Source organism: Salvelinus alpinus, chromosome 33 (assembly GCF_045679555.1).
Source record: "Salvelinus alpinus chromosome 33, SLU_Salpinus.1, whole genome shotgun sequence".
Taxonomy (NCBI): domain Eukaryota; kingdom Metazoa; phylum Chordata; class Actinopteri; order Salmoniformes; family Salmonidae; genus Salvelinus; species Salvelinus alpinus.
The window spans coordinates 17,650,019-17,673,476 of NC_092118.1; the positions used below are offsets into that span (position 1 = coordinate 17,650,019).

The 23,458-nt window shown below is 41.6% G+C and overlaps 1 protein-coding gene across 5 annotated transcripts in view; it reads right to left on the minus strand.

The window, feature by feature from the left end:
* Positions 1–2,552: 2,552 nt before the first annotated feature.
* The window catches only part of LOC139563112 (transcriptional enhancer factor TEF-1-like), a 64,608-nt gene continuing 43,702 nt past the window's right edge, over positions 2,553–23,458 (minus strand). Inside the window, exons 5-16 of one of the 5 annotated variants that reach the window (XM_071381400.1) lie at positions 21,382–21,446; positions 19,640–19,702; positions 19,486–19,548; positions 14,860–14,871; positions 10,922–11,056; positions 10,597–10,643; positions 10,204–10,265; positions 9,887–10,011; positions 8,462–8,635; positions 7,120–7,260; positions 6,316–6,468; positions 2,553–5,676 (exon numbers count right to left, since the gene is read on the minus strand). In XM_071381400.1, the coding sequence (XP_071237501.1) occupies positions 5,563–5,676; positions 6,316–6,468; positions 7,120–7,260; positions 8,462–8,635; positions 9,887–10,011; positions 10,204–10,265; positions 10,597–10,643; positions 10,922–11,056; positions 14,860–14,871; positions 19,486–19,548; positions 19,640–19,702; positions 21,382–21,446 (1,154 nt within the window). In that variant the 3' untranslated portion in view covers positions 2,553–5,562. The remainder of the gene's footprint in view (positions 5,677–6,315; positions 6,469–7,119; positions 7,261–8,461; positions 8,636–9,886; positions 10,012–10,203; positions 10,266–10,596; positions 10,644–10,921; positions 11,057–14,859; positions 14,872–19,485; positions 19,549–19,639; positions 19,703–21,381; positions 21,447–23,458) is intronic. The other 4 variants (XM_071381403.1, XM_071381402.1, XM_071381401.1 and 1 more) reach the window with 4 other exon arrangements.

Below are 23,458 nucleotides of genomic sequence, written 5' to 3' on the forward strand. Positions count from 1 at the left end.
GCTTACAACCGGAGACTCGCTCTGCTTTGATCACATGACAACTGTACAGTTTCAAAACTCATACAGTTTGTTACTCTCCCAGAGAACCTGATTGCGTATTTTGATAAAACGTGATAACAATGTATATTTAACTAGGCAAGTCAGTTAAGAACAAATTCTTATTTATAATGACGACCTAGGAACAGTGCCTTGTTCAGGGGCAGAACGACAGATTTTTACCTTGTCAGCTCTGGGATTCGATTTAGCAACCTTTCGGTTAATGGCCCAACGGTATAACCACTAGGCTACCTGCCACCCCAATAACAACAACAACAACAACACTATTATCCATGAATAACAACAACAAACGACTAATACTACAACTAATAATGATAACAAGAATTACAACAACTACCACATCAATAATAGTACTGATGTGTAAAATTAGAACAATACTTATAATAATGTATTATTATTACTAATATTCATTTACAATAATTTACTGTAGTAAATGTTTATGAATGAGACCCAATGGGTAGGCCTATTCATCTTTCATTTCACCACTCAGGTAAACATCATATTATATCATGTGGTACCTTGGATGATGCCAACAGAAATGCAGACAGTCCTGGGGTTGTGCAACACTTCAAATAGTGACAATGGGAGGAGTGAAATAAGGTACTGACATCCCTAAATCAGAAGATGTTATCTTACTGCTGAGCATCTATACTTTTTTAAACCAAATACATTAGCATGCGTGTACAAAGTAAGACTAATTTACACACATCTGCATTGGAGGCTGTAGCCTAATACATTGCACCATGCATCTTCTCTGGGTGACACACATATGTCACTTGACTGACAAACACCCCAACAAACAGATGGTAAAAGAAAAGCAATTGTATTGAGCCAGCTTCGTGGTTCCACAGTACATTGCCAGGTTGAATCAATGTTGTTTCCACGTCATTTCAACAAAAACAATTCATTGTGATGATGTTGAGTCAACGTGGGAAACGTAAGGGAATGTAATCTTTTTTCACCTAACTTTTCACCTAAATCCAATGACATGGGGACATTCTATGTTGATTTTACGTTGAATTCTCATTAGATGACAACTCAACCAAATGTAAACCAAAACTAGACGTTGAAATGACGTCTGTGCCGAATGGGATGATCACTTCCTGGTTCATTCAGAAGACAGCGTTCTAACCTTGATCTCAAGGATTTATCTGGAATTAGAGAGAAATTCTGTCCCCCTGCTGGTACCTGTCAAGTGAGGACAGCTACACAGCTACACATTTCACGCCCAGTATGAGTGTCCAGTATTATTCCTCTTGTACTAAGATACAGCTGTGTAAAAGCCTCCCTAGAAACAGGAAGTGTAGTAGTCCAAATTTGGCAGGGCTCTGACCCCTGGGAAGATTACACTGGTGCACTGTGCATGGATTTAGACATGTCTCCATAATCAGATCCTCTCACACACATGAGCCAGACAGACAGACACACATCTGTTAGATATTATGTGGACAGTGTCAGTGGAGAGAGGATAGGGAGAGGGCATTCTGTAGATGGACGAGTTGTTCTGTCTCTGATTATTAAGCACACAAAACTACTGATGTTACAGTCATTACAACGTAAAACCATTACAAGGTATAATCGATGTGTGAGTGAGTGAATGAGAGAGCAATAGACATACCTAGGCTCCAGGTTGAAATATGCTAGCACTTTTTACAACAGTGTTTCAGAATGAACATGTCAGTGCAACAGCTAAACAGCAGCACCGTGGCCTTCAGTCTATTTTAGGTTGGTCTGATGGACAAGTCTTTCATTTGATAATAGCTCCATCTGGTGTTAGCATTCAGTATTACCCATGATAACTGTTATTCAAAAAGGAAAGTGATACATTTTACAATGACACTAATGCTTCATAAGTTAGTCACAAAAAATATATATAATTAAGTGCAATAGTCATGCTAGATCTTATTTAAAATGAACGAAGCACAGAACTTTAGCTGAGAGAGGGCTGTGCTCTAGGGATAATAACATTGTGCGGCAGCTAGCCTAGCGGGAACCTTAAGAGCTTTGGCCTAGTAACTGAAAGGGTGTTCGTTCATGTAGTCGGCTGGGGGATTCTAACCATCAGTTGATGTGCCCTTGAGCAAGGCACTGACCCCTAATTCCTCCTGTAAGTCGCTCTAGATAAGAGTGTCAGTTAAACGTAAACAATCTTTATCAAAGAGTGCAGCCTGTGTAAGTGGCTTCGTTATTGTTGTTATAGAGGCTTCTTTTGTAAATTGTTGTCCCAGATTATGAAATCTAGTTCCATAATTGAAAATACTGCCACATGACATACTGTAACGGTATGGAGATACTGTAACAAGGCTGGCACCAATACAAAAGGCAGGGAATGGCTCCCTCTGTTGTGTATTTGTGGTTAGTACAGCGGATGTGTTCTTACATATTATGTTAATTTATCTAAAGGTTTAGTTAGAATTGAAGTATTAATGTGGAGATGTCCCGAATTTTTTTATTGTTGCATTCTCACTGTCAGTTGTTCACAGAATAAAAAGGGAGACCATATTTTTCCTGATTTATTTAACTTCAATATTGTATACATACAAAGTATCTAGAAAGCTACAAAATATCGACCACTTTATCAAGAAGGCATGAAAATGTTACGGAGCAAAGACAAGACCATATGCAGTAGAGAACACATACACATAGCAGGTTTTATTTTCTGTCCCTTGCTCCAACGCTTTACTGTCATGGATATGAAAAGATATCACACTTCTGTACCAAGAAAAGCCAGGATATATCATTTTATACAAAGCACCTTTTTACAAAGAAAATCTCTGCACAAAAACCCAATAGTTGTTTTTATGGTACTATCTGATCTATGGAAAAGTTCACTTTAAAGCCAACATCTTAAAATGGTAATAACCAACAAAAAAGGTACCAGTACCTACATTTAGACAAAATTACAAACAAATAACAACAAGAGCTAAACTGCTGATATGTTTGTGTCGAGATTCCGTTACACATCCATGCTTTATGTCCATTTTATCCAGAGTGTCCTCCAGACAATTCATCTGATCAAAGGCAACAGTCTTCTGTTCCCCAGAGACGTGGGAGGTACAGTCAGCCTGGAACTGACATGTCAAATGTACCAGCAGTGTCGCAGTAACAGCATCACCACCCTCTTGGGGCTTGGAATATACCCAAAATGTAATCACAAACCATCATATACATGTAGAACAATAAAACAGGAACACCTCAGTAAGTAATTCATAAACGTGAACTAGTACACAGGGCAAAAAGGGAGATAAAACAGTCAACAAAGAAAAAATATATATGCCTACTGAACTCCAGTCTCCATAGGGCTGTAGCAAAAATACTGAGCAATTGAACCAACTTTGTCTGTATCCACCAGAAACATTTTCTGCAATGATTCAGAATAAGACGTTCCCATAAATAATTTAGTAAGAATCAGGATACATGTATCTCTTCTTAAGGTAAAGTTGTAAGCCTATGTGACTTCACAGCTGCTGGAACGAGTCACCATCATCCATTCTATCAGTTGCTGTCTGGTCAAACAGGCCTTTCACAGACTATAACTTTACACACATGTATAGTACAGGTACTCTTCTTAACAGATCATTTCTTAAAACCAAATCATATTAATATATATTTTATTTCACCATGGATCGACTCACTCACTGTCCCTTGTCATCTAGTACAAACCTTCAGCAAGGCAATGTGGTGATTGGTGTCATTACATCTCTTTTTGGTTTAGCAACACTTAATTCATAATTATTTACTATTTTCATTGCTGGAGATTCTAAACCAAAGGCACTTCCATGCTACAGTGCAGGACATGACTAGAGATCGTATGTATCTCTGTATTTTTGGTCTTTCAGAACAGGAAAGGCAAAGTCAGTTCTTATTTATGTTAAAAAGTAACTCAGTTTAACTCGCATGTTTGTGGTAAAATTTTGTACCAATATATATATTGGTGAGGGATTTTATATATTTTTTGTGCGTGTTAAAAACGAAATACATTCTTAAAAGTAAACCAAGGCCAGTTTGACACCATACAATAAGGCACTGTACACTGTTACACTTTGGCAGATTGTACTGTAGGTGAATTCCTACAAAATGTGAAAATTAGTCACCCAGCTTAGGAAAGAGATCACAGCTTTAGTGGCATCTTTTGGAATTCACACGTCCGTAACATGTTTAAGGCTCGGAATTGGTGTAGGCCACAGATTCATGGGGTGGTGTGAACGTAAAGGCAGCGACATTGGCTAGAACTTAGTAGAAATTACACTGCAATCGCCAGAAAAAATGCATAATCTGTTTAGAGGCAATGAAACTGCATACTGAACACAGCCCGCTGTCTAAGAAGTGATCCATTTTCTCATGGTTATTTCAGGATATCCTAAAACCTTAAATCACACATCTAAATGAAAAAGGTAAAAGTTAAAATTGGCTTGTCCTAGAAGGGGAACCAAGTGCTTAGGACAAGGTGGCAGTCCACTCAAAGTAGCTAAAGTAGTGCTTTCATGTTTTTAGAATCAAATCCATTTGAATGACTCCGTCGGACACTGGAACAGGACAGATGTATGGTTTCCTTATTGCAATGTAAGACTTGTAAGCCCTGTCTGGGGCAGAGACACAGGTTGAAATAGGCGTCTGTAGTGTAATCACAGTGTATTCATTCTGCTGTTAGTGTCTAAGACCGTGGATTGTCCACAGAGATCGGTATCTTATTTCCCTGAAAGAAACAGATGTTTTTGTAAAGCAATAACTTCACTATTATGATGCCCACAATCACCTGCCTTCGACTAACTTTCGTGTAGCAATTGTATTATCCCCAAAATGTTTTAAAAAATGCTTTTCTTTGGAAAACCAATTGGTCAAGTGTGTATGTACGGTTTGTATATCTATACCACAGGAGGCTGCTGAAGGGAGGATGGCTCATAATAATAGCCAGAACGGAGCAAATGGAATGGCATCAAACACCTGGAAACAATGTGTTTGATGTATTTGATACCATTCCACTGATTCCACTACAGTCGTTACCACGAGCCCGTCCTCCCCAATTAAGGTGCCACCAACCTCCTGTGACCTATACGCTCACAAATCAACTACGGATATACACATAGTTTACAGAACCCATGGGGAACAGACAACATCTTTCTAGTGTTTTCTAAGTGTACATTACAAGATCAAAGCGGAAGAAGACAACATACACATAATGTCTGTTGACCAAATTAAACCCAACCAACAGATTCCTTACATACTGCCTCTTTTATATGTACATCCTACAAACAAAGATTGACTTGCCATCCTTAAAATGAAGAATTTATCCTGTATCAAAACATAGAACAACTGTACCGCAATTCACAGCTGCAGTCAAACATCAAATACATACATTAATATACAAAGAAATGAATAACAATAGGCCTCGCACAAAATGTGACCGAAAAGCAGTGCATGTGTGATTTTCAGCTAGAGGCACTGTCACTTTGTTTTGAGGTTCTTTAGTCTATGTAAAGGGAGGATTCAGGGGGTTCAGGAGTCTCATTCCTTCACCAATCGGTAGATATGATGCTGGGCACCGTGCTCGCTGTTCGACACCTCAAACACACACGCCATACACAGCAGAGTCTCCTGTGTGTCCCTGTTCGTCACCACCTGGAAGAGACGGAAATGTCATGTTAGTCATTTGGACCTAACGCAATCCCACTCCATGCAATGCAATGAGCAGTCTCTGGAGAGGAATATGGGTCTCAGGAGAATTACTTTCCGATGCTAAAAGGCCCACGGACAGATGTCAATCAGCAAACAGTGTGACAAAAACAAGTCAATTTGTAAATCTAAGGAATTTAAAGGAGTGGGTGAAAAAAATGAAACAAACAAAACCGGGGCAGGGTTGAGAGTGCACACCCACACATGCATTAAAAAGAGCTCTCTCTGCAGTGGAGAATAGGACTTTAAGCCCCCATGTGATGGCTAATAACAGGGGTCCCCACCCCCTCTGATCGCTCCCCTCCCCTCCTCCCTTCCTCTCCCCTGCAGATGATAAGGCTCCTCACACTGCGTTCCATCCCCTGTGGAATGTTAGGAATGCAGGAGCAGGCAGCGAGGCTCATCTCAGGCCCCAGTCAGAGCTCCTCTTTTCAGGTTCGCTGGAGCCAAAGGAGCCCAGCAGAAAGCTAGGATAAAGGAAAGGGAGGGTCCTAGCCACAGGTTAGAGTAGTGGGAGACTGGCTTTTGTAATTGCCTGCTTAAGGAAGCAGTAGTAGGACGGACAGGACAGGAAGTAATCCTTACCAATAGAATGGTGAAGTTCTCCAGGACACTGTTCATCATATATTTTTCAGGCAGGTGTTTGAGCTTGTGGATAAAGTTGATCATGTATTCACACATGGGAGACCGGCTTATCCTGTACACAAAGCGTCCGTTCTCAAACCGGGCATACTCCGTCTGGGGAGAGAGAGAACCAACATCCAGAAATGTGTGCCGCATATACTGATAGCTATGTCACACATACTGTATACCATCACTATATCTGCATCGAACACGTCACCCTCCCTAGGAGAGGGGGTGACCTTGACAATTTATTGTTAAAACGAGAGACTGCCTGGATCTTGTATTTAAAGACACTCGCTCCCTTCGGTCTCATCGTAGAGTTTGATCTGAAGTCATTCCTGTGATGATTGTGTTTTTGTTATCCATTGTAAATAAAGTGTTTTGTAGGCCTATATGATGTAGTCTAATTGTATCTATGATCGTATGTAATCCATTCATGCTTTTTTATATGTTCTATTGATATTTGTAAATCGACCAATGAAATCATGCCACAGCTGGCCAGGATTACAGACACCTGTGTGTGTCCTTCCAAACTATATAAACTAGTGTTTGCAGTGTTTGTCATTAAATCCTGATGAAGACAGCTTGGCTGTCGAAACGTTGGTAATAAATGATTTCATCTGAACTCCTAGAGTGTGCGGCTCACCTGAGAACCTCACCTAACCAGATGTGCGCTTCTTCTACCTCCACATATACTGATGACTGAATATGTCATTTACAGAATATGATCATTATTTTGAACAATAAGACTGATTGAGTACCCACCTCCACCTTCTCAACCACCTGCTTGCCAAAGGAGCACACCTTAGTTGAGCAGGTGATTGTCATGTTCTCGGAGCTCTCATACTGACTGGTCACTCCATAGAAAGCCCCCGCTTCATCCTGGATGTTGCAGTTCAAGTCAGCCTGGGAACCACAAATAACACAATATTAGTTGTTGGTAAGACAGAAATGTGTTCCATTTTCTTCATCCATATGAGGTGAGAGAAATGTGTTTTAGCCCAAAAATGGCCATCATCACAATACTGCCCCTCTAGTGAGAGGGCAATGAGATGACAATTTAATGCAATGCAGAATGTGTATGGATATGCACCATGCAATGAAAAAATGTTAGTGTAGATTGAAAGTAGTATCTCAAATAAATAATGACCTACACCTGTGAATGTATGACCATCTAGTGGGGCATCAGTGATCAAGTGAATGGACCGTCTTAAATAAATTAAACACTTCTTAGCCACCTCTGAATGACTATGTAAATGTAATCCATATTTGGAACTAGATTATAAAGGAGATTAAATGAAGTTATATTAAGAGGCTGATTCATGTAGGTGAAAAGGAGCAGTGCTCTGAGGGCAGCTCTCCAGGTCCAGGACATCATGTTCATTACGGGGACAAAAAGAGCACATCTCCTTCTATAGCATCCTCCTCCTTCATTAGTCAAAGCAGTTACACTTTAATTATTGTGCAGATTGTGCCTTTCATTTGAAATTCAGATTGGCCGGTCACTTCAAAAGGAATTTGAGCGGGCTGTTCTGGCTGCGACGACGAGGCCCACTTTGTTGGCTGCCGCCAGTTAGCATTTTCCATTGGGCTAAAATACATGCAATGTTTAAACAGCCATTAAGAGTGCAACCAGGTCACTCCATTGTTTTGAGATATTACACTGAATTAGCGAGCGCTTTGATCACAAGTTCCCTGCTATGCGAGGCCAGATATAGCAACATGCATTCTGCAGCCATCTTCAGTGTTTAGCCTCTGATTAAACCCATTCACTAGAGATGAAACCAAACAAATTCAGTTTTCTCTGGGTTGTAAAACAGGAAATGCTTTATACCACAGAAACAACATGAGAAATGATATACAATATATCTTTATGGAGATACTAATGTAGAACACAATGCATTAAATCTCACCCGTTTCATTTCACAAGCTAATTAATAGTAAGTAGTTCTGTGAACATATTTGTTTAAATATCTGTTTGAGTTTATTTTTCTTCTCCATATCTTTTCTTACCTCTTTCTTCATACAAACACACATGCCTACTGTACACACTCAAGTGCTATTCAGTCACCAGACCAGTGCAGATACTTTGCAACACGACACTCACCCAAAATTTTATGAGGAAGAAGGAATTCTGGGGACCCTTGCCAAAGAGCTCCTTCAGTCCTCCTTTCTTTTCAGGGAATTTGTCATAAATCTGACGAATGTCCACTGACTCCAGCAAGGCATCGCTGTAGGAGTGGTTCGTCTGTCCGATGTGCACAAAGAGGTGCTTGTTGTACTGAAAGACAGTAAACATGAGGATCTTACAGAGCTAATATCAAAAAGACACGTATGTAAATCATTAAAAAATGCTTTTGAGTATTGATCTCTCAGTTTATTGCTGTTCTGTTTTCAATAACTGTAGAACATCTGGCTGGCTGAGATCCTCAGAAAAACGATTCTAATTTACAGTACCAGTCAGTCTGTTCTCCATGTGTATGAGATATAAAAATATAAATAAGATATATAGTCATAAGACAAAAAGGAGGAATGCCAGCAAATCCGGGAATATCTTCACAATTAAATCTGTACTATTGTCCTAATGCTCTGGTTGTGAGAGAGTCAAATTTTATCATGAGGGTTATTTCAAAGTCACTGTTGCCCTTTACTTCAGTACCAGAGTGCTGCATGGCCTCTCCAGCCTAGCCTTAAGGCCATGTAACCATCTCAAATATTCAGCTAAATACAAGATTAATGGCTGTTGTCATGCGATATCAATAACAAAATAAAATTCTCGGGGGGATGCAGACAAACCAAGACAGATCACTCACGTCCAAACCAAACAATAAAGAATGTGAGGCATGAGCTTAGGGCTGCTGGTCTGTGTGCCTTTTCACATGACGTGACATGGGTCTGTGGTCCATCTTACTTTTCCTAATCCACGTGTTCTGTGTGTGTATGGTCGGTCAGAACTAGTGAACGGAATTCAATCTAGTGTGTGCATTCATTCTCGTCTCTTTGATCCTCGACAGTGTGCAGCTAGACCCTCTGTGTGGTGAGAGGGGGCCAGAACTGGCTGATAAGAGCTGGAAATGACTGACAGCTATGTCTCATGAGAGCGCCCATGAATACGGACAATACCCTCCCTATCTTGACATGCTTTTACATGCTTTCATGAAAAAGAAGAGCTATAAGAGCGAGCGGGTATTTTTTCCCTCAACATTAAAACCACATAAAAAACCCTGAGGTAGTGCCAGTCTGGATACAGTGAATAGGTCAGTGGCAGTGTGTAGTGGTGTAGAGTGGTGATGAGTTTCCTGGTAGAGTGGTACATGCAAGATACATATGCAGTGGTGATGAGTAGTGGCAGATAGCCTAGTGGTTAAGAGCGTTGGGCCAGTAACCAAAAGGTTGCTGGTTCTAATCCCTGAGCTGACTAGGTGAAAAACCTATTGATGTTCCCTTGGGCAAGGCACTTAACCCTGATTGCTCCTGTAAATCACTCTGGATAAAAGTGTCTGATAAATGAGTATGGGGCCCTGATACTCACTGAGTCTTGGTCTCTCTGCTGCTCAAGGAAGGCAGAGAACTCCACCAGCCGGAGCTTGGATGTCCCGATGGAGCGGCCATGCCACGCTGGGACTGTGGAGGCTGGGGCTGACGTGGGCTCATAGCCTGCAACACAACCACCATGAGCAACACTCAGATAACATAACTCTCTCTCTGACATATCATCAAACTGAATTGTATCTCCATAACTCATTATAATGAGTAATTATAATTTTAAACAACGCTACAGGTCTACATATAATTTTTTTTTAAATAAATTAAAAGGAAATTGGTTGTAAGCATGAGTGAAAGCCTTACTGGAAATCGTTGTTGTTACTCCTGGCTGGATAGGATATGCTTGTTGGGTGAACGGCTTGATGCTAAAACAGAGGGAGGATCCCATTAGAAAAATGCAATGGTCTGGAACATCTACAGAGCAACATATTGAATATATCACTACTGACAAGCAGCGAGGAAGAAAGAAGGCTGACTGAAGTATTTGTACGAGAGCCCATTCATTTCTATCTCTGGAACATATAGACCCTTCAACCGCTGCACCCACAAAGAAAATATTGGCGAGTACGTGACATAGAGAGCGACGGAGCGAGAGAGTGAGCGGAACAGCAAGAGGGTGACAGAGAGAAACAGAGAGGGAGAGAAATGGAAAACAGTCACGTTGCATGTTTTCTGAGAATAGAACACGATACTCACTCTTGTGATGATCCAGGTTGGGCTGTCGATATCATGCCCTGCCAAAACTAGAGAATTAGATAAATCAATACACAACAAAACATCCAAACACATCACTGAAAAATACTTCCAAGCAGCACAATTAACACATGTAGTTATCTCGACTAGCATTCGTTTTGATTGTGTGCTTATCAGATGTGGTCAGTTTCCATAAAGCCCTGGTGTGTGTAATGTGATTTGGATGGGACGTCAGCTGTGTTGGCTGGGGAGCAGGGGGCCTGGTGGCTGCCCTCTGTGGTGTGTTGGTCTGAGTGGACCGATAGTGGGTTGCCGACGGGCCTCTTACCCCTGCCGCTCCGGGGAAGGCTGGGCGCGGGATGCCTGGCAGGCCCAGCTTGTTGTGGATGGCGGTAGCAGAGACGATCTGAGCCGAGGACATGGAGGCCATGCTTTGGAGGGCTTTGTCCTTCACGGTCTGATCCTTCAACAGCCGTCACAAAAGGCTTTAGCACTCACAGACGGCAAGATGGGGGACATAGAACAGTGATAACAACAGCCACACTTCTAAACACACAAGCACACACACTCGCCTCCAACAACGACGGACAGCATGCATGTTAAAAGCAAACATATTGCGGCAGCCATTAAAGAAGTGGATTGTTTCAAAGGAATGTGCCACAGAGGAAAGTGAAAATTAAATTCCTGTATAAAATGGTAAGTCCGGGTATGCACTTAATAAAAGCACGTTTCCTTGTTGACTAATCTATCTAACACACTTCCTACCATGCAGAATAGGTAATAGAGTGAGTAATAATAACTCCTTTCTCCGTTATTCCTTGAATATAACATAATTCAATAGTTCTTATGTCAAGGTTGGATTTGTCTGCCTGACAGAACACAGTTAACCATACAAAGAGAATGACTAAATTAAGTCTGAAGGACGAAAGCTTTGGTTAAGAGTTCCTTTCATGGCTCCTCTCACCAAGTCCCCCCACTCTTCTCCTTATGACCTAAACTGGGATATGCTTAACACCCCGGCCGTCCTATAATCTAAGCTAGATGCCCTCAATCTCACACAAATTATCAAGGAACCTACCAGATACAACCCTAAATCCGTAAACACGGGCACAGTCATAGATATCATCCTGACCAACCTGCCCTCTAAATACACCTCTGCTGTCTTCCACCAGGATCTCAGTGATCACTACCTCATTGCCTGCAACCGTAATGGGTACGCGGTCAAACGACCACACCTCATCACTGTCAAACGCTCCCTAATAAAAAACTTCAGCGAGCAGGCCTTTCTAATCGACCTGGCCCGGGTATCCTGGAAGGATATTGACCTCATTCCGTCAGTAGAAGATGCCTGGTTATTCTTTAAAAGTGCTTTCCTCACCATCTTAAATAAGCATGCCGCATTCAAAACATGTAGAACTAAGAACAGATATAGCCCATGGTTCACTCCAGACTTGACTGCCCTTGACCAGCACAAAAACATCCTGTGGCGTACTGCATTAGCATCGAATAGCCCCCGCGATATGCAACTTTTCAGGGAAGTTAGGACAGGTAGTTAGGCTAGCTTTTTCAAACAGAAATTTGCATCCTGTAGCACAAACTCCAAAAAGTTCTGAGACACTGTAAAGTCCATGGAGAATAAGAGCACCTCCTCCCAGCTGCCCACTGCATTGAGGCTAGGAAACACTGTCACCACCAATAAATCTACAATAATCAAGAAGTTCAATAAGCATTTTTCTACGGCTTATTTCCACCTGGCTACCCCTACCCATACCACTACCCCGGTCAACAGCTCTGCACCCCCCACAGCAACTTGCCCAAGCCTCCCCAATTTCTCCTTCACAGATAGCTGAAGTTCTGAAAGAGCTGCAAAATCTGGACTCCTACAAATCAGCTGGGCTAGACAATCTGGACACTCTCTTTCTAAAATTATCCGCCACAATTGTTGGAGACCCTATTACTAGCCTGTTCAACCTCTCTTTCGTATCGTCTGAGATCCCTAAAGATTGGAAAGCTGCCGCGGTCATCCCCCTCTTCAAAGGGTGAGACACTCTAGACCCAAACTGTTACAGACCTATAATCTATCCTACCCTGCCTTTCTAAAGTCTTCGAAAGCCAAGTTAACAAACAGATCACAGACCATTTCGAATCCCACTGTACCTTCTCCGCTATGCAATTTGGTTTCAGAGCTGGTCATGGGTGCACCTAAATGATATCATAACCGCCATCGATAAAAGACGATACTGTGCAGCCGTCTTCATCGACCTGGCCAAGGCTTTCGACTCTGTCAATCACTGCATTCTTATCGGCAGACTCAACAGCCATGGTTTCTCAAATGACTGCCTCGCCTGGTTCACCAACTACTTCTCAGAGAGAGTTCAGTGTGACAAATCGGAGGGCCTGTTGTCTGGACCTTTGGCAGTCTCTATGGGGGTGCCACAGGGTTCAATTCTCGGGCCGACTCATTTCTCTGTATACATCAATGATGTCGCTATTGCTGCTGGTGATTCTCTGATCCACCTCTACGCAGACGACACCATTCTGTTTACTTCTGACCCTTCTTTGGACACTGTGTTAACAAACCTCCAGACGAGGAGCTTCAATGCCATACAACACTCCTTCAGTGGCCTCCAACTGCTCTTGAATGGAAGTAAAACTAAATGCATGCTATTCAACCGATCGCTGCCCGCACCCGCCCATCCGTCTGACTAGCATCACTACTCTGGACGGTTCTGACTTAGAATATGTGGACAATTACAAATAACTAGGTGTCTGGTTAGACTGTAAACTCTCCTTCCAGACTCACATTAAGCATCTCCAATCCAAAATTAAATCTAGAATCGGCTTCCTATTTCGCAACAAAGCATCCTTCACTCATGCTGCCAAACATACCCTCGTAAAACCTACTATCCTACAGATCCTCGACTTCGGCGATGTCATTTACAAAATAGCCTCCAACACTCTACTCAGCAAATTGGATGTAGTCTATCACAGTGCCATCCGTTTTGTCACCAAAGCCTCATATACTACCCAACACTGCGACCTGTATGCTCTCGTTGGCTGGCCCTCGCTTCATATTCGTTGCCAAACCCACTGGCTCCAGGTCATCTATAAGTCTTTGCTAGGTAAAGCCCCGCCTTATCAAAGCTCACTGGTTACCATAGCAGTACCCACCCGTAGCACGTGCTCCAGCAGGTATATTTTACTGGTCATTCCCAAAGCCAACTCCTCCTTTGGCCGCCTTTCCTTCCAGTTCTCTGCTGCCAATGGCTGGAACGAATTGCAAAAATCACTGAAGCTGGAGACTTATATTTCCCTCACTAACTTTAAGCATCAGCTGTCAGAGTAGCTTACAGATCATTGCACCTGTACACAGCCCATCTGTAAATAGACCACCCAACTACCTCATCCCCATAATGTTATTTATTTTTTTGCTTCTTTGCACCTCAGTATCTCTACTTGCACTTTCATCTTCTGCACATCTTCTGCCACTATGGCCTATTTTTTGCCTTACCTCCCTAATCTTAATACATTTGCACACTCTGTATATAGATTTTTCTATTGTGTTATTGACTGTACGTTTGTTTATCCCATGTGTAACTCTGTGTTGTTTGTGTCACACTGCTTTGCTTTATCTTGGCCAGGTCGCAGTTCTCAACTGGTCTAACTGGATAAAAAAATATATATATATATATAAAAAAATAAAGGCTTCAGCTCAATACAGTACATGAGGACTACTCTCAGCCTTTGTGTATCAGAAACAATTTAATCACATTTAATTTAATGTTGATATCAAGCATGGTTAATTAATCGATAGCAGGAGTAGTGAGTTAAGGAGTTAGTGGCTGAGGGAACGATGGAAAATACTCGCTAGCATCAGTTCCACTCAGTAGTCTGCTATATACCATCCAGCTAAACCCTATCTATGGCATTCCGTTTCTACTGTGTTAACACAGCAGCACAAACAAACAGAAATTTAGTTTCTTATCACAACACAAGTAGAGCAGTATACAGTATGACTTCTGACCCATCCCTACAGAACTAAGATCCCCATGAGAACACATGCAGAAGCTGAGGGCGAGCATGCTGGCAAGAGCTGTACAGTATCTGTAGATGCAGTGGTGTGAAGCTATGACAGAGGCCCACAGACTAGACAGTCACTGGGCTGCAGCAGCAGCTATGGTACTATAGCAGAAGCAAAGATACTCAAGCAGCTGACAGGTCTGGCAAGAGCGGAGCCAGGAGCTTGGACGGATAATTGATACTTACCATGCTTGTAACCTGAATGCAAACAAACAAGGTTTTATTGTAATTTTACAATCTATCTGGACAACAATCCCGCTTTAGCAAAATGTAAAAATGTATGTTTTATCAATCAGCATTTTCATTTCAATGATCCAACACACAATACCCTGATAACAAAGAGCATTTCTAGAAATCACTTTAATCAATTTAACAATGTAGGTGAAAGTTGTATGATTTCATTCAATTAATCAGATTTCAGTTAATCAGATTTGATTATAATAATGCTTGCAAAATTATATGAATTCTATTGAATCATATTTTAGGACATTATATCCTTTGGTCGTAACAAAAATGTAAGAAAACCTAGACTAACAAAATACCATTGTTAAATAGTATAAAATATTCAAATGTGTATTCAAAGCAAACTGCACATTGAAGTATTCATGCCATGTCCTCTGTCAAAACATTACACTGAAATAATGTATCGGTACAGGAACCTCAGACTCATTAATCAACTAGCACTGCTGTCACACTGAAACGTGGATAATAATAATGTGGGGTGGAACATTTTGGAGAATGTGGTGGACTTGGAATGTCTGAGGATTTGATCACTATGGTCAGCTATGGTTTGAGAGAAGTAGCACAAAGAATGGCACCATAATGACTGTCATTTCACTCAACATGTCTCAGATAAGAAAAGAGACAGAGCAGATTTACAGAGATGTTCCCTGTAAAATGGAGGGGGACGCGTGCCTTTCTCTTTGCTGCTGATCTCTAATTTGCTTTAGATGAGAGTAGACAGAGACCCGTACAAAAGATGGCTGTTTTAACTCAGACAGCCGCAGTGTGCCTGAAAGACCAGGCATTCACAGCTGGCTGATGAACACACACACACACACACACACACACACACACACACACACACACACACACACACACACACACACACACACACACACACACACACACACACACACACACACACACACACACACACACACACACACACACACACACACACTAATGAGGGGTCATTAATCCATCTGAACACTGGGAACAGGGGAAAGTCAAAAGATGTAGTCATCCCCTCATAAAGACGAGAGAGAAAGAAATCTGGTCCTTAAACACACATACATTACCAAATGACCCTTGTAAAAATGTTTTGAATTACAGGTACATGTATTACAAGATTACACCTTTCACAATATATTTCTTTTCACAAGACATTTTTGAAAAGGTATATTTGGTGTTAGCACATGATTTTCAACACATTGCTATTGGTAAAATGAGTCACAGAGGAAGAATGTAATAGGACAGCTACACATGTACACAGAGAAAAGAAGGCAACTGATAGCCATGTCAATGTGATAGCCTAGAGTTATCAATATGGAGGGTTGGCACAACAGCAGAGGGCAGCTGAGATGCTGCTTCCTCATGGTCTTAACTCAGCATTGACAGGGGAAGATGATTAGGTTAAAACAGCAACAACAAAAGAGAGGCAAAGGTTTTTTCATAGACCACCCTTAGTCTTTGAACCTAAACCCTTTTAACATGCAGCACATCAGTGGCTGATAGTGTGTCTGCTTATGACATGTAAACAGAGTTCTGCTGATGACCTCTGAACTCCAGCTCTCAGCCACTCACCAACAGCCAATGCATCTTGCCAACATGCTTTCCCACATACAGTACAGATAACACCAGTACCAAACTCTGATTCTGGGTTCACATTGTCATGCCAAACAGAAAGAAAGAAGCAACAAAGTCTACAAACTGTGAGCGCCATTTGCTTTGAGGGTTTTATAAGGATCCAACGCAGTTAGGCTCATTTTAATTTAACTCTCTGGATGTCTGGACAAACATGAACATATTTTTCTTGACAAAAAATACAGAAGAAAGTGAAATTCTTTAAGCTCTTTTTAAGAGTGTCCACTCTGATCTCTGTGGGACAGATTTAGAATATTTAGCAAGCCTTTCTCTCGTGAGAATATTGAATTTCTCATTCACATTATATCTATATATGCTCCCGAGTGGCGTAGCGGTCTAAGGCACTGCATCTCAGTGCTAGAGGTGTCACTACAGACTAGAGGTCGACTGATTAATCGGAATGGACGATTAATTAGGGCCGATTTCAAGTTTTCATAACAATCGGTAATCTGCATTGTTGGACACCGTTCATGGCCGATTACATTGCACTCCACGAGGAGACTGCATGGCAGGCTGACTACCTGTTATGCGAGTGCAGCAAGGAGCCACGGTAAGGTGCTAGATAGCATTAAATGTATCTTATAAAAAACAATCAATCTTAACATAATCACTAGTTAACTACACATAGTTGATGATATTACTAGTTTATCTAGCTTGTCCTGTGTTGCATATAATAGATGTGGTGCCTGTTAATTTATCATTGAATCATAGCCTACTTCGCCAAACGGGTGATTAAACAAAAGCATTCGCGAAAAAAGCACTGTCGTTGCACCAATGTGTACCTAACCATGAACATCAATGCCTTTCTTAAAATCAATACACAAGTATATATTTTTAAACCTGCATATTTAGTTAATATTGCCTGCTAACATTAATTTATTTTAACTAGGGAAATTGTGTCACTTCTCTTGCGTTCTGTGCAACACAGTCAGTGTATATGCAGCCGTTTGGGCCGCCTGGCTCGTTGCGAACTGTGTGAAGACTATTTGTTCCTGACAAAGACAGCCAACTTCGCCAAACGGGGGATGATTTAACAAAAGCGCATTTGCAAAAAAAGCACAATCGTTGCATGAATGTACCTAACCATAAACATCAATGCCTTTCTTAAAATCAATACACAGAAGTATATTTTCATATTTAGTTAAAAGAAATCCAGGTTAGCGGGCAATATTAAACTAGGGAAATTGTGTCACTTCTCTTGCGTTCATTGCACGCAGAGTCAGGGTATATGCAACAGTTTCGGCCGCCTGGCTCGTTGCGAACTAATTTGCCAGAATTTTACGTAATTATGACATAACATTGAAGGTTGTGCAATGTAACAGGACTATTTAGACTTATGGATGCCACCCGTTAGATAAAATACGGAACGGTTCCGTATTTCACTGAAAGAATAAATGTTTTGTTTTCGAAATGATAGTTTCTGGATTTGACCATATTAATCACCTAAGGCTCGTATTTCTGTGTGTTATTATGTTATAATTAAAGTCTATGATTTGATAGAGCAGTCTGACTGAGAGGTGGTAGGCAGCAGCAGGCTCGTAAGCATTCATTCAAACAGCACTTTCGTGCGTTTGCCAGCAGCTCTTCGCTGTGCTTCAAGCATTGCACTGTTTATGACTTCAAGCGTATCAACTCCCGAGATTAGGCTGGTGTAACCGATGTGAAATGGCTAGCTAATTAGCGGGGTGCGCGCTAATAACGTTTCAATCGGTGACGTCACTCGCACTGAGACCTTGAAGTAGTTGTTCCCCTTGCTCTGCAAGGGATAACTCTAGGCTATCACATTGACATGGCTATCAGTTGCCTTCTTTTCTCTGTGTACAGGCTTTTGTGGCGCGATGGGTAACAATGCTTCGAGGGTGGCAGTTGTCGATGTTTTCCTGGTTCGAGCCCAGGTAAGGGCGAGGAGAGGGACGGAAGCTATTCTGTTACACTGGCAATACTAAAGTGCCTATAAGAACATCCTATAGTCAAAGGTATATGAAATACAAATGGTATAGAGAGAAATAGTCCTATAATAACTACAACCTAAAACTTCTTACCTGGGAATATTGAAGACTCATGTTAAAAGGAACCACCAGATTTCATATGTTCTCATGTTCTGAGCAAAGAACTTAAACGTTAGGTTTTTTACATGGCACATATTGCACTTTTACTTTCTTCTCCAACACTTTGTTTTTGCATTATTTAACCCAAATTGAACATGTTTCATTATGTATTTGAGGCTAAATTGATTTTATTGATGTATTATATTAAGTTAAAATAAGTGTTCATTCAGTATTCTTGTAATTGTCATTATTACAAATAAATACTTTTTTTTTTGTTTCTCTCGGGCGATTAATTGGTATCAGCTTTTTTTGGTCCTCCAATAATCGGTATCCGTATTTAAAAATCATAATCGGTCGACCTCTACTACAGACACCCTGGTTTGAATCCAGGCTGTATCACAACGGGCTGTGACTGGGAGTCCCCATAGCGCAGCGCACAATTGGCCCAGCGTCGTCCGGGTTTGGTCGGTGTAGGCCATCATTGTAAATAAGAATTTGTTCTTAACTGACTTGAATAGTTAAATAAATAAATAAAATTTAAAAATTCGATCTATTTTCAGACTTGCATTATGGACACTAGTAATACTAAATCTTATATTGTTCACAACCCTAAAATATAGTTCTTAAGTTGTTAAACAGATCCTTACAATTGTTTTCAAAGCAAATTCACTTATTGTTCAATGACAATAAAGAAAATAGAAATAAAACACTTAAGGAGAGGTGTGTGTGTGTGTGTGTGTGTGTGTGTGTGTGTGTGTGTTATATTATGAATTCTAATCATAAGCAGGGGATCTAGGCTACGGGAATCAGAGCGTCAGGCATTCACTCTGTTACCACGGGAAACAGGAAGTAAGACGACGCACAGCAACCACAAGCCCAAAAGCAGAAAAGCGCATACCTTTAGCTTGGAATGAAACTCACGAGATTTCCTTCTGGCAAGAACCTGAATGTGACTAGACACCTGCGGGGTAGGGGAGGGGAGGAAAACAAAGGAACAGCCTGTAACCATGGCGATGAAAAGCCCCCCTGCAACTGGGCAAAGCCAGACGTACCTTGATGGCAGCTGAGATTTCTCGAACTTTCTTTCTTGCTAAGACCTGTATGTGACTAGACACCTCCATTTTTTAAAACAAAAGAAGAGAGAAAAAACAAGAAAACCAAAAATACAAAAAGGATTACACATCTCTTTGTTGAGAACACTTCAGGGGGATTTGAGCTGCCCAATAGGATAATAGAAGCATCTCCAAGCCACACACAGAGCTCACAGCCACAAAGCATTGTGTTGCCTGTTGTTGTCACTTAAGTGAGCTGATTAAGAAGGATGCAGGCCTCTTTAGCACACATTAACAGGGCGCAGATGTGATCGACTGTGTACTGAATGAGAATCGGCCAGTCTTGTATTCTTAAGGGAGCCGGATAAGTCGTTTCAAAGGCCCATGCTGCTTTCAACATTCACACAGACTTGGAAATATGTCATGCTTTTGTATAAAATATTCAGTAGTGTAAATGGTTGGCTATAGTAAGATAATGTGTGGTCAGTCTGTATTTCTAACGGGGGAGGGACGAACACTTGGTCTGAGGGGGATTTCCTTCCTCTCCTCTCGGTCTTAATTAGGCCAATCACTCACAAGTGGCTGTTGAGGCAGTTCACCGGGGAATGATCAACGCCTAAAAGCATGTCTGTTAATAGGGGGAGCAGGGTGATGGGGAAGTACTCCGTTCCAGCAAAATAAGATTACAATTCAATCTGACATTCCTTATTGTAATCAACCTATGTCCTGATATTGTTTAAACAGTGAATGTGGAAGTAATCATTATATTTCAAATGATGTTAATTAACTCATAGATTACCATTATTTCTGATTGAGACTGATTTCTTAACATCTCAACACTTCAATAATTAAATATCAAATATTTGTGTTTTTTGGTTGTATCATAAATTATATTACAGACAACCTTCTATCTTGTGTGATTCCCCATTGAGAGAGTGAATTACAGAGACATAGCACACATGACTTTTCTCTAGCTGGCTGATCAATTCCCACCCAGCTATAGTGTCAGTCTGGACACAGGGGTGTTTATCATGGACATATGAACATGACTTCCTGCTCAACCAGACTGATGGACCTCATGAACAGACACCTTCCCACCAACTGATATTATGGGAGCTTATGGGTAACATCTATTTATATCTACAGTCTGTTGCTTACATCAACTGGAAACAGAAAACAATAATTTTGTTATTAATCAATGTCCTATCATCTATGTCCTAATCCAGTTTCTGTTGTGATTATTTTAAAACACTGAATACATTTTTTACAACAAATATTGAGTAATGTATCCATCTTATAACACTCTTCCAGACGGAACAAGTGTGCTATAGTTGAGTTACTGTAATGTGAGGGTGTCCAAGTCAGTGTGTGTGTGTGTGTGTGAGAGAGAGAGAGAGAGAGAGAGAGAGAGCTTTTGCAGAGGCATCTTCTCATGCAGGATAACTGTAAGAAGACGGAACACATCCAGGGTCTGGTAAGACAGCCTCCCATCAGACCAAGCATGCAGCTTGTCCATGCAACTGTGTGTGTGTGTGTGTGTGTGTGTGTGTGTGTGTGTGTGTGTGTGTGTGTGTGTGTGTGTGTGTGTGTGTGTGTGTGTGTGTGTGTGTGTGTGTGTGTGTGTGTGTGTGTGTGTGTGCCCTGTGTTCTCTCCAGCAGAAACACAGGCAGCGGGTACATTCAGATGTGAAGGCCTTCTTCAGTTTTAACATGCCATGCAAACTTTTCTGCTCCCCTCTTACCTGCTTCCTCGTCCTCGTCTTTCCGGTCCGAAGCTTGATGTATCGCGCGATCAGCTCATTCCGACCTGCAGAAAGCACACAGCAAGGAGAGAGAAAGGTTAGCACAAAATAAGCCATCATTGAGACCCTGGACTTCATGTGTCCTTTTAATTTACAATGACACAAATGAAGCACACAATAGTCAAATATGCATCATACTGTATAATCATCAGACATTTACATCTCACTATATACATCTCGACAAACAAACAAACAAAAATCCCATTTAAATGTAAAAGGGGCATGTTGCATTAGCATGCGAAAGCCTTACAACAAGCATACAGCCTTTCAAATTCATCTAATTGAATCCCATTCTCTTCAAAGCCTCACGCTATGAAAAGAAACTGATCCAGACATTCATACTGTTACTGTAAATAACGGCACTGGAAATGTATTAATTTAAGCAGTGCTGTTCTCACTAAATGATTATTAAAGCATGGGCTTTGTAGTGATTTCCAATTAATGGCAGCTCCAAACATTCTTCTGCCCTCAGCTCGCCTCTAATTGCTGCAGCGATGCACAATGACCCCTGCTTAGCCTTTTCATATGGTAATAACATACCGCCACCCCAAAACTATTACGCAAATTATAGGTAAGGAGCCACTCTAATTATGTGTCCAGCTGAAGGCAACCAATGCCATGGACCTACTTCTCCCTCCCATGTAATGCAACACGTCCTTTAAACAACCAAACAGGCTTTTTTCTCCAGCTAATTGAAAGGCTGTGTCTTGATATTTCACTTAGCATCATCAATATACAACGGTACATTGGCTACGGAGCAGTGACTGTGTTCTCAGAATGGAAAAGCTACAACATTTCCTGTGAAAGGCAGTGGATGGACCGCCTAATGCAGATGCTGCACATGAGGATGGTGACTAAAGTGAAGTATAGAACAAGCGTAGTGGAGGTGGTGGCAGGCAGGTCTGGGTTGTTAGGCTGGGGCTGTATGTGCTGCCTGTTGTTTGTGTAATGTCACACCGAGGCAGCCAGGCAGAAGCCTCCACCTGCTGTGAACCCAGGGAGCGCGCTCTGTTCAGGTGTGCCAGATGAAAGGACGTTCAGTCTGGGTACTGCCCCTTGAGTTACTGCCATTAACAACACCTGTCAACGGAGAGGGTCTCTCTCTCTCTCTCTCCCCCTCTCTCTCTGGCTGTCTCCCTCAGTGTTATTTTTGGATGCCAGAGGGGTTTGGATGCCAAGATGTTTGCTTTCACTATTTTATCAAATGTATTAGCCCCTAGATTCACTACTGGCTCTATATTTAAGCATGTCAAATGTTCAGTTTCTTTTGAAAGAAGACACCCTGATGTAGCAGATTTACCAGTGCCTTTTCAAAATAGCACATTTAAATCAACGCACAAAGAAGTTAAGTAAACACATGTTGTGTAGCACAACACCTTGCTCCATGTGTCTGGCACACCCAGACAGGTGTTGCTCTGCTGCGTGACACGGGCTGGGGATTGTTGTGGGCGAGGCACCAGGAGGGGTGTGGCGAGAGTCGTGACCCAAGTCTCGCCTCCTCACAAGGAGCATTTAGACAAGGCCAGGGTGACTGAATCAGGTCTCCTTCCCCTGGAAAAATAAACAGCATCTGGGGATTTCAATCCCGGCCCGGGCCTCCCAGCATGCCCCGCACTGTAATCTCTCCCAGATGAACCTAGGGGCCGCGCTGTTTTCAATAATTCACACACTGTGTACACATAACATGACAATAAGGGCATTCATGCAGACGCCTGATTCCTAGATCAAAGCACACAAATGCTTACTGCTGAATTTTCTTTTTTTTCTTGACCAGGCTGAAAAAAGACTGCTCAGCGGGTCTTGGCGAGCCTGCTTTCTTTCCTGTGTTTCCACTGCAAAACAACATTTGCTAAAACAGCAACTGGCCACATTCAGCACTCTGAATCCACTTTATTCAACCTCTCTCCGACCTACTCAAAATGTTTCTAAGGAGCAATACTGTGTCTCCCGTAAACTAATCAACACTTGTGTTTTACTCTGGGAGATGTGGCGCAGTGCCTGGAGTCGCGCGGTAGAG